A 12,325-nucleotide genomic window follows, 5' to 3' on the forward strand; every position below is an offset into this window, starting at 1 on the left:
CAAGTGTATCATATACCCACGAGTATCTTGTTCGATGATTGTTATTTTAAAATCATCAAATAAAGATCAAACACTAACCTTGGAGAGGTTGTTTAGTGAGTATTTTGTACTTATTTTGATAATTGTTTTTTATTTAATCATCAAATGAAAAGAAAAAAACTAAACTTAAGTTAGTTGGGTATACGGTGCACTTGGTATAACAAAATTTTCTAACCTTGGGTTAGCAAATTCTACCAAAGAAGAAATAGTGGAAGTTTAATGATTTTTACTTAACTAAAATTATTTTACTGAACTAAAATTATTTTTGCTGAACTGAAAATTTCATTTTTTTAAGATGAAGTGAACGGGACCAAACAAGAGCTAATATATCTATTTCCTATATTAAATACACAAGCACTTAATAATTGTTTGTCTATGGTGGAGCAAAATAATAAGGAAAACAAAGCGCGGCAAATTTGAATAATTGATGCACTAAATGAACCTAAAAGAAAATCAAAATAAAGATGATTGTGCAAATATATGAATAATAAATCTGAATAAAATGCATACTAATAGCTTTGCATACGTGCTTGCTAGGGAAAGACCCCTGCAGGATTGTAATTGTGTATAATCGAAACTATATTACAGCCTTACAGGTTATTGTTGGTTGCCTCATGAATGTTGTGGTGGTTTTGGACCGCCTAAAACAAGAGAACAAAAACTTTATGGGAATATCCCCAAATATATAGATTGAATGTTGCTTAGCACCTTCATATGCTACGGGGACAAAATATACACGTAAGGGGAGCTTGAACATGCTTTCAGCATGGCATATCAGATTACTAGCCATGCTGAAATCCACCATGGCTACAGCTATGACATTGTTTGTTTAAGCAGATAAAGAATGAAAACTGTAGTTAGTACCTCCATCAGAGCAATATATGCTTCATCGGGCCAAAATTGGTATGGGGATATAGGCTGCCTTTTTTTAATGTAAAACCCCGATTCAAAGACTCAACAGGATGGCTAATATGCTTGGGTACAAGTTTACTAGAAAGGCTGAACCACATATTCATCTCATAACCTTTTGTAATGTAGATAGTCTTAGAACTTTCAGATGCATGCATGGATTTGTGAAATGCCCAAGAATCCATGAAAGAACCACAACCTTTCATACGAAGCACCTTGGAAGAATCCAAAAGGAGAGCACTGGTATAAAAGGAGTGCCAATCATTGCCATTTCCAGTCACCTTCTTAAGGTTATTCTCAATTCACAAGAGAATGCCTCCTCTGATAAAAATCTTACAACAGAAATGAAAGACTAGAAGACCTCTATAATAACAGCTATGAGGCCAGTCTTCCAAACAAAACGCCACTAAAGATGAGAGCGCCAAACCATTTGTTTGAAACAAACCTGATAATTCAGAAGGAAAAGGTATATTATAACATGAGCACAGCTGCAGAAGTTTGCTATGGAATTAACTAAGATAACATGAGCGTTTCACAGCTTCACCAGACCAAAATATATTATTTTTGAGGACAAGTTCAAAATGCATGCAAATTTCAAGAATGAGAAACAAACACATGCATTTATGATGCAAAAGCATCACATTCAACACCTAGACTATGTTCTTTCAATCTTTCATCATACTATCATAATCTTTACAAATTTTTTTAATGGTAAGGAGGACCTTAGTCCTTTTCTTTATATCGTACGGTTCTTTATATGACGATTCATGTTAGTTGACCCCAAATTATGTTGGGACTAAGGCTTAGCTATTCTTGTTGTAAAAAGGACCCTAACTAGACAATCCTCAAAGTTTTTTTTGTTCCATAGGCCAAGCACTAGAGAGTAGAGGGGAGGATAAGGGAGTCCTTACCCCCCAAGTACCCTCACTTGGAAGATTTTAAACCACAAACCTTTAAAAGATTGAGGTAAGAACCTTACCAAGTGAGCCAACAATTTGTTGGTATGTTTTTTTACATGCATATGCACTAGTATTCTTTTCCATGACCTAAACATGATTTAAGTTGCATGCAGTTTTTATACTACCCCATTAGGATCTTTTTTAACAATTGACAGTTCAATGTAGTGTCTTTTATTAAACCATAGATTGGCATTTACTACATCTTGAACAATATGCCCATCTTATCCAATAAATTATGATTCAATATGGCAACTGCATACCAGACAAATCAGTACCATGATGTGATCATACAGGCAAAAGGGTGGAAAGGAAGTTGTGTGTGTGTTGGGGTTGCGGAGAAGAGAGAGAGAGGAGGGTGGGGGGGGGGGGGGGGGGGGGGAAGGTGCACAGTAACAAAAACAAAGTAACTAGGAGTTATGAATAACTCCCGTTGTCTCAGAACTAACTAGCTAAATCGACATTACTCAAGGGCAATGATATTAAAGAGGAGAGAGGGATAAACATGGATGTTGAAGTTGTGTAACTACAACGTTAGTGAAAAGGTAGAGAGAAAACTTATCGAAAACAGTAAGATAGCTTAGCTCTTGGTCAATCCCAATAATAAAATAAAATTAAACCTTAAACTCTGGAATGGAAGGAGTGGTGGCAGTCTATTAACACATTTTGTGAGTTCCATCATTATAAATTTAAAACTTGAAAAAAAAAAAAAAAAAAAAAAAAAAAAAAAAAAAAAAAACAATATTTGGTTGGAAATTTAGAACATTCATCAGAAAATTCTAAGGATGACAAATTTATCACAAATTGCTTGTCCTTGGGCATTAGTCAAGTATAATATGAAAAACAATTAAACATTGGTCCATAATAGCACTCAATTACACCATCCCTAGTTCTTTGCAAATTATAACTGCATTTGAAACTTTGTTTGACACAATACCTAGAACATCATAACCAATTCAGAAACGTAATATAGTAAAATCAGCCATTAGTTATAAGGGATAAGAACATACTTTCTATTACAATCAGCACGATTAGACAAGTCAACTGTATAGATCTGCCATGTCATCTGCCCAGATGCAGCAGCCAAACATGCAAAATATGGCCATCCTGTAGTTCCAACAGAAGAAAAAAAGCAAATAGCTTTAAAGTAAAATCCTATAAACTATAACCCCAAATATATAAAAACCAACAACTCGAAACCATGAGCAGAAAACTATGAGACATGCATACCCAAATGTGCATTGTATCCACTGAGAGCAAGGCTGCATATGCTTACAATTCCAAACCCAGTGACCCATTCCTTTGTTAAGTCCCCAAACCTCAAGGCCGTAGATTTCACACCCACTTTCAGATCATCTTCTTTATCCTGCAGTAATTTACAGTTTCAAAGGGTTTGATTCTCAAGACATTAATCAAAGACCTTTTAATTTACATTCTACAAAGTTTTTTTTTTACCACCAACAAAAATCACGAAATTGTTTTTTACCACCAAAAGTTCTAAAACTTTTATTTTACCACCAAAAAAGAAATTTAAAATTGTTTTTTACCACCTGCCGTTTAAAAAAACCGGTAAGCCTAACGGAATTTTTCAAATTCTTTGATTTTCGTGCCAAAGACATGATTTTTAGGGGTTTTTGGGGGGGCGTTTTGGCCCTATAGATCCAATTTTAGGTAGGAATTGACAAAAAATGATCGGAAAGGCCTCGTTTTTCCTACTAAAAAATACCTTGATTTGCATGAAACACGCAAAACGAGGCATTTCCTATCATTTTTTGTCTATCCTGACCTCAAATTGGACCCATGGTACCAAAATGCCCCCTTATACCGGTAAAGAACATGTTTTACACACGAAAATCGAAGAATTTGTTTTAATAACCATTAAGAGTTGACGGTTTTCTTGACGGTAGGTGGTAAAAAATAATTTTTAGATTTTTTTTGGTGGTAAAATAAAAGTTTTAGAAGTTTTGGTGGTAAAAAACAATTTCTTGTTATTCTTGGTGGTAAAAGTGTAAAAATCCTTCCAAAAATATAAATAAACAACTATGATTTTGAAGATCAACCAATAACTTGAAAGAAAACAGGTTTAATTTTTCTCTAGAGGTCACCACATTACCATTATCAAATGCTAGGTATAAAAGCAGATTATGTCATTTGAACTAAAGATGTTATAATATTTGTGAAGAATCTCCGAGAGAGTACCTGATGTGCATAGATAGTATCATAGACCAAAGTCCAACAAACACCAGACAAGTACAATGGAAGGACTACAAAAGGGTCTAAACTTCCTCTGACAGCAGACCATCCCAAAAGCGCTCCCCAGTTAAACGTCAATCCAAGGTATGCCTGGGGCTGTAACTCCACAATTACATATTCCAGACATGTCAGTAGGGAATAACATGATGTTTACAAGCAAGGACAAAGAAAAACGTAATAAAATGCTTCACAATATTATTACCCAAAATGTCAGCCTCTTCATAAGGGGATATGAGAAAACTAGAAGCAAGGATGAAGCTCCCAGAATGCGGCTGTTGATAAATGAATGTCAAAACACTGATGTTCAATCAAACAGAGAGTGTATAAGCATGAAGATATACTACATATATAGAGTTCAAAACTTTTTTCATCATAATCATTTTCGACTTTATCTAGTTTAATTATTCACATTGTAGTTCAAGAACAGAAAAGTTCATTCTTCAGAATATTTAGAAATAATGTTTTACACTATTCCAGAAAATGCAAGTAAAATGAACTTTTTAGTCATATCCCTGCAATGATGTAACCACAAACTAAGCACCAAATTTAGTTGAAACAATTATTAGGCTCAAAACTACTTCATAGCTAGCTTTTTTCAGTGCACAGGAACCAAACTCCATTGATTGGAAAGGGTTAAAGAGTTATCCAAACTGGCCATTTCTGTAACACTAATGTAATGTATGATCAAATTATATAGCATTGGCAACTCCTTTTTATAGCAGTTAATTTTGGAGCAGAGTTAGGTCAATCATTTATCTTAGTTCAGAGCAGAAATGATACAGAGCTCACCTGTAATCATTCAGCTGAAGGAGAATTCCGAGACCCAATAGAAGTTGTACACCAAGAAAGGAAATCCCTTGAAATGGAGTCAAAAGACCACTAGCAATTGGTCGTAGCTTAGTACGTTCCACCTGAAAACAGAATTTCCATTCATTGCAGAGGATTGGCAATGAAGAAAAGGTGTAGACATCAATAACAAAAGGGAAATTCTCCAAAATTGAACCAGTTGACCAAATGTCTAAAAATATAAAATCATGAGTAAATTTATCACAATGAACAACCAAATATAAAATATACAATAAACAACCACTCAGCTCCAAATAAAGTCTAATTCTAAGCTAATGATTCCGATCCTAGTTGTGGGCGGTATTATTCACAATGAAAATAGCAATTCAAAAATACACGCTCCTCCATGATAAACAACCAAATTCGATCACAAAAAAAAAAAAAAAAAAAAAAAAAAAAACACAGTGAATCTAATCGAAAATTTCATTACATAAGAGTATAAGACCCTTATATTTAAATTCTACTGCAGCTCCCTACTAGTTAGATTACATTATCACTCACATGATTATTTAGAACACACAAGCAGACTAAAATTCTTTCAAATTTATAGAAAGCATCTAAAGCATGTTTCATCATCATCATACATTCATAAAATATACTAGAAAGGATACCAAATCAAAAACAGATTAAATATTGACACAGGATCAGAAGATAGATACTACGGGGAACAGAATCTGAAAAAGGTTGAAATGGGGAACAGGGGGTACATTCTGCACTAAACCAGACCATAGCTAAATATTGATAGGGGTAGAGAACAGAATACTCATGTGAATACAGAAATTTAACATCCAAACAGTTCTGTCTAGTATAAGCTTAGTTGAACCCTATTTAGTATACCATCATACTGCATTTTTAATGAATAACAGATGTAAACATTTGCAAAGAAAAAGAAAATTGATGATCAGTAAATGACTATAATATACGCAAACATAGCAGAAATGAAGAATTTACCTTCACATCAATATCTTGGTCAAGGAGATCATTTATAGTACAACCAGCACCCCGTAGGAGAAAAGCCCCACAGCCAAAGAGAGCCAGCATCTTGAAATCGGGAAGGCTTCCTGGCTCTGCTGCCATTGTAATGGACCTTAGAGCCAAAAGAAAATGGTAAAGATGCCAAGTTGATGTTTCATTAATCATGAATGAAAATATTGACAATTATATTGTAGCTAATAAATTTCGTAAATACAGTAAAGCATGCAAGCCCTAAGCTCAAGACAATAAGTAAAGTCAAGGTCTCAAGGAGCAAGTCCAGACTCAACATTGTTCTTTATATTTCATTTGAAAAGGTTTAATGCTTTCATGATAGTAAACTGGATGCATAAACCTCATAAATGAAAAGATTAAGCCATCAGAAATATAAAACCACTATAAAGCTGGGATCTGAGCATTGCAATAGAACAGTAGCCGGAAACAATTTATTTCCTCATGAGCTTAAGATCACCTAGATGGTGATTAATAATTTCTAATATCTGACATCACATCCTAGCACAGTTCAGCCACCTTCATTTCCCCACCTCAGATATGTAGACAAACTATGCTTTGCCACTATCCTTTTAATTTGCAGGAGATAGCATAATATATTGGCATTTTATTTACTACAATTTTTTCACAAAAAATCCCTTTGTCCCTAATGAGTTTCCAATGTACAATTTATGATCGCCCCAATGTAAAGTTTACACTACCTTTTCAAGTTAAAATTGATAATGCATTTTTTCCCCATTCTCGTCGTCCCATCAATGCTTCTCTCCTTTCATTATCTCTTACTACCTTATCCCTCTTTTTTATTTTATATATTTTCATCTACAAGCTACATTTGACAAATATTCCTAATAGTTATGTCATTCTAAATTTCTAACCATGAAGCATGCATTCTTTTTGTTGTTCCCATATAGAATCTTGGCATAATTCATAAATTGAGAGAATCTACTAAATTAATCTCAATATATAAAAAAATTAACATAGTCATGTTGAGTTTTATTTGATTCGTTTCAATGAGTAGTTTATTTGAATTTTACAAATTGTACATATAATAGCTGCTTATTTAGTATCACCATCCATGGGAGGGCTCTCCGGTACTGTTCCGTGCTATATAGATAACAACCCCCTATTATTTACTAGAGACCAATTATGTAATCTAATCATACAAAACCAAAAACAATGAAATCACCGAAAATTAAACTATAAATGCATTTAAAATTGACCAAATTCCAATTAAAACCTCTTACCACATACATGGCCAAGCAAGCAACCAAGTACCAATAGGTTTATCTAACCGAGCCAGCTTAGCATAGGGCTGAGCACTACGCGGCAAATACAAATCAACCCATGAAGTCTCGGTCTTTGTCTTCAACTTCAACTGATCATCATCGTCTTCTTTGCCAAAATTCGCAAATTGTGACCCTTGAGGTACCGTAGAATAAGCATAGAAAAACGATTTCTGGCATAATGTAAATTGGTCCAAAAAATTCAATTTGAAATTGAAATTAAAATCAGGGGTTTTGTAAATATTGTTAGGTTTATGATAGGGGTTAGCATTGGGGTAAGTAGATGATGATGGGCAGAGGAGATGAGGGTAAGAGAGAGAAAATGGGAGGAGTTTACGGCTGGAGCGGGAGAGACGACACAAGGCCGCCATTGATGGAAAATTCTAAGGTTTAAGATGAAAATGGTGGGTGGCCGCTGACAACTGTTGGCGGTTGCGCCGTTTTGGTGCTCCTTTGACGGCAGCTCATCCTATAGGAAGTCGGAGGCTAAATCTGACTCTGAATCCTACTCCGCAACTCCGAATCCAATCCGACTTCAATATCCAACCTCTGACTCTAATCCGACGAATTTTTTATCTAACAATTATCATTTCTGTCATCATACAACAAACAACAGATTATCAACAGCAGCAAATAAATCCAGCTTTGAGCAATTATCAACCACTCCACATCACACAGCAAAACAAAATAACAAAGAATGAACACATTATCAATTCTTATCTTACAATTATCAACTCTGCCATTTTAAATTAACAGATTCTAAGACATTAATTCTATCTAACTAATATTGACTAATAAAATCTTTATATATAAATCAGATTTCATAATTAGATTAATAATTATTCAAAAAAAAAAAAAAAAAAATTCACGAATTCAACATTTAGAAGAGTGACTTCGTGATACAAAGATGGAGAAAATCTTGGTTCATATGCCATATAAACGAGCTGCGTTGATATGAGGTTATACGCGCCATTTCGCCAGCTTTAGTAAGGGTAATGTCGTCAACAGGGAATTATCACCTTAACTGAAGACTAGCGGCGTTTATTCTTTGCAAACTAACGTCCGTTTAAAAATGTTTGACCCCGTTCATAATTATATTGACCTGTAACGAATGCTGGAAAGACCAAGCACAAGGGCTGTATTACATACCAACGTAGGGGGAAAAGGGGACTGACACAAGCACAACAAATACAACAAATGCAGCAGCCACAAGCACAGCAGGGAAAGCCACCAAATCAACCTACCAATCAGTGAGCAATGTAGCATCATCCTCTGAGGATGTGACAGCTGCAATATGCCATTTTGTTTCTTCTGTTTTTTGGCTTGTTATGTAAATATAAGAAAGGGGAAGGGAGAGTGTGTTGTCTTAGGCAGTCAATTGGTAAACACTAGGTTAAGGAGAGTCGTACCCTCAAGGTACTCCCTAGAGAGTAGTGGCCTGAAGCCACCATATGTCCAAGATTTCATCTTTTTGCATTCAATCAATCAATCAACAGCTTTCTTCCCTCATAAAAATTGCATCTTTATTGCTAATTTCTATTCTATTACATAGTCAGTGAGTTAGTGTGTTACATGACCCCATTGTACTTCAGAGTAATTTTGCCTTTCCAACATTAGCTCCTGTTAATGGAGGTAGCAGTAACTTGGTGAAGATGCGTAACCTCTAGGTAATTGTTGAGGCGTCAAATTGCTGTACCGATGATAAAGAGTTGAGGAGGTGGAGGCGGAGGCGGAGACCTCGGGGCCGCGATTGAGGAATGTACAGCTAGGGCTTCGAAAGGTATGTGTCATATCCTCCCAATTAAGACCTTTTTCATCGGGGTTTTCGGTTGAGTGTGCCTTAAATTGTTCATGTGTTTGAATTGCGCAATGATTGCTAAGAATTGAATTGATATGGGTATAACTGTGTTTAATTGTTGTTGTATGAGCTGTGGATTAATTTGCGCAATTGATACATTAAATTGTGCAATGATGGTGTAAAGGGATTTCACGCATTTTCGGTCGCAATGACTATTGTTGCAATTGGGATTGAAATGGTATGTTGATAATGTAGTAATTTGATTGTGCCCAGTATTGTTGTTGCTAAGTGAATTGATAAATTAAATTGTGTAGTGAAATGAATTGCTATCGACTGAAATAGGTGGCAGTGAGTAAGGTTGAAATTGAGTATGGCAGTACATGGGATTGAACTAGCACAGTGACAGTGTATTGATATAAATTGTAGTTGGAATTAACGTGTTCTTAATGTGGATAGGAAGTTCTATGCAGGGATTGGTTGGCAGAAAGAATGGATTCATTGGGGAGTACAAACCGGAAGCGCAAAATATGCAGAACTGGAAATTTTTCTGAGGTATAAACCCTGCTGTGAGCATGTAAAACTCTCTATAAACCCTACTATATTCATGTCCCCGTCTTGTTCTAAAGCTTCTATCTTTGATCATTCCTTGGTTTCTCCTGCTAACCCTTTTGAGGATTCTAGGTGGGGTTTTCTTGAACATGATTATTATGTTTTTTTTTTTTTGTCTAATTATTCACATTTAATTTGGTTTTCAACTTTTTAAGTTATGCTAAATTATGTTTGTTTCTTGTTTTTTAGGAATTTGGGTTGGAATAATGAGCAAAAATGGAATCAATTAGTGCAGACAAACATGAATTCCAGTGTTTTCCATCAACAATTTGAAGGGGAGCCCTTGAATGTGAACTCTCAATCTGGTTACAACCCTACCAAATCTGATGAATTGGGTTTATTAGAGAGGCCTTTGTTTGATGGTTGGTCAATGGGTACGGCAGGAAATAATAAGAACAATGGAAGTAGTAAACTTTCATTGTCCTCATCAAATGGAGGCAATTCCAATGTTATTGATGATGAAATGTGCCAAATTCATATGGGTCTTGGCCTTATTGATTCTTCCACCACACCTGGTGGTCCATTGGCCGAAGTTCTGCGGCTGGGTAATATGGCATTGTCTGATGTCCGGGAGGTGGAGTTTGTCACTCCACCGGCGACTGCGGTCTCATCGCCTTCCGGTGTTGTGCAAAAAACTCTTGCTACCTTTTTCTGATAGCAGTGAGAGCAATAGTCCTACTACTACTACATGCCACAACACCAAGGCAAACTCTGATATGCAGGAAGTGCAGAAAGTATTAGATATTTTGAGTTCTAAGAGTTCAAATATTGTTTCCTGTTATTTTGCTGTAAAATGTCAGAAAACTCCTATATCTCTAGAATAGTAGAATTAAACTGAAGTAGTGTGTATATAGCCAGACTTAAAATTGCATCAGCCTATGATGTTCTACTTAAACTTCAATGAAACACTAGATAAAACAAACTACCAATCAAATATACAAGAATCCACAACTCCATCTAGTTTTTCGTCTAATTCTTTCATGCATAATGAAGCAAATATGAACACATACTAACTGATTGTCACCTTGTCTCATTTTCGAAAAAAAGAAAATTAAAGCTGCAGAGAAGTTTGGAACATGTGGTTGGATTGATTGATTTGGAAGATTCCTGGGTGTGTAACAAAAAAAAAGGGGCTAATTTCTTCAAGTACAAGGAATGTGAACATGTGGTAATAGTTATCTAGATTTTGGTAACCATACATAAAATTGCCAACTTCTATAACAGAAATCACTCCTATTTCAGATACCAAACTGAGAACTTACAACTGAGCATGCATCAATATAAACATATTAATTAATGGTTACCAAACTAGAATGTGAATGCCAGGAAAAAAGCAGGAAATTTGTATTATGCAGTCTATTCAAAATGAGAGAGGGGGGGAGGGGAAGGTATTAACAGTTCATACTCAATAGCATATGCAACAAAGGTAAAAAGATTCCAACACTCAACACTCATCACTACAGATCGAGAACATATATACCTTAAGCAGAATTCACTTAAATTAACAATTAGAAACAACAAAGGATCAAAGTTGACAAGCAATTTTTAGCAATGAAAGAGATCAAATTTGAAATTGACAACTTCTCCACCAGAAATCACTTTACTCACTCCTATTTCAAATCAACAACTGGAACAACAACAAATACACTAACCCTCCCAATGTCGAATTGCCCCCCACAACAACACCATTATTCACTCGACAACCAAATTAACTAGTACAATACTTGAAATCAGTCCATACACAACAAAAATATTGCAATCCAACACAATTACAGAGCATTTCGATAATTTAGACCCTTCCCAATTACCTTTTGCTTCACTCCATACCAATTCCATTTTCGATTAATTAGAAGAACATTCAATACAATCAACCTCGTTTTACCCACCCAATAACTGTATTTGACACAGAACAAGCATATCTTTAACAATTGCAACAAACGACGTCAACAATTCACAAAATTAATAGGGAAAATTAGGGCTAACCTCTCACAATTGATGGTAGAAATATACAATTGGGACAAATTATGGGCGTCGAACCGCTGCCGTGGAGGTCGTACGGACTTCGCCGTGAACCACAGCGGTGGTGGTCGTGTCTGGTGGTCGCCGCTATGAAGTTTGGTGGTCGCGCTGTGGAGTTTGGGTGATCAGCTTTCCTTCCTTTTTTTTTTTTTTTTCGTATAATAGTAGTATAAGGCCCCGTTCTTGAGCCTGCTCTGCTCTGCTCAAATCGAATCTGCTCTGCTCAAAAGAAATCTGATCTGCTCTATTTTCAAAAAATAAATAATAAAGTAGTGGGATTGGTAGGCTCTCATTAAGTGACTCTACAATTATAATATAGATAATTACTAATAATAATTAATATTCAATAATAATAATTATTTCAATATTCTACTTTTAATTTCAATCAATATTAATGTTTTATTATTATTTTTATGATTAATATTATTGTTGGTATTATTATTATTATTATTATTATTATTATTATTATTATTATTATTATTATTATTATTATTATTATTATTATTATTATTATTATTATTATTATTTGTTATTATTATTAATTATTTTGATTATAAATTATTAATTATTATTATTATTATTATTATTATTGTTGTTGTTGTTGTTGTTGTTGTTGTTGTTGTTGTTGT

At 34.8% G+C, this 12,325-nt stretch overlaps 1 protein-coding gene and 1 pseudogene across 1 annotated transcript; one reads left to right on the forward strand and one right to left on the reverse strand.

The window, feature by feature from the left end:
- Positions 1-533: 533 nt before the first annotated feature.
- Positions 534-11,845, reverse strand: LOC145614559 (4-hydroxybenzoate polyprenyltransferase, mitochondrial-like). Its single transcript, XM_081669619.1, has 9 exons — positions 11,661-11,845; positions 7,232-7,862; positions 5,955-6,090; positions 4,947-5,068; positions 4,360-4,429; positions 4,104-4,253; positions 3,135-3,270; positions 2,915-3,011; positions 534-1,393 (listed from the first exon to the last, which is right to left on the reverse strand). Exons 2-9 carry the CDS (start codon positions 7,639-7,641, stop codon positions 1,324-1,326), a joined length of 1,191 nt encoding a protein of 396 aa, XP_081525745.1. The 5' UTR covers positions 7,642-7,862; positions 11,661-11,845; the 3' UTR covers positions 534-1,323.
- Positions 9,257-10,501, forward strand: LOC145625187 (growth-regulating factor 7-like; annotated as a pseudogene).
- Positions 11,846-12,325: the final 480 nt, after the last annotated feature.

The sequence above is a fragment of the Chenopodium album genome, chromosome 3, assembly GCF_948465745.1.
Source record: "Chenopodium album chromosome 3, dcCheAlbu1.1, whole genome shotgun sequence".
Taxonomy (NCBI): Eukaryota; Viridiplantae; Streptophyta; class Magnoliopsida; order Caryophyllales; family Amaranthaceae; genus Chenopodium; species Chenopodium album.

What these genes read in the sequence shown, in the direction of transcription:
- LOC145614559 (XM_081669619.1), bottom strand. Translation starts at nt 7,641, where the DNA reads ATGGCGGCCTTGTGTCGTCTCTCCCGCTCCAGCCGTAAACTCCTCCCA. An exon ending in ATACTATCTATGCACATCAG is followed by an intron (nt 3,271 to 4,103) that starts GTACTCTCTCGG and finishes AAATTACTGCAG; the next exon opens with GATAAAGAAGATGATCTGAA. An exon ending in CGTGCTGATTGTAATAGAAA is followed by an intron (nt 1,394 to 2,914) that starts GTATGTTCTTAT and finishes CTGAATTATCAG; the next exon opens with GTTTGTTTCAAACAAATGGT.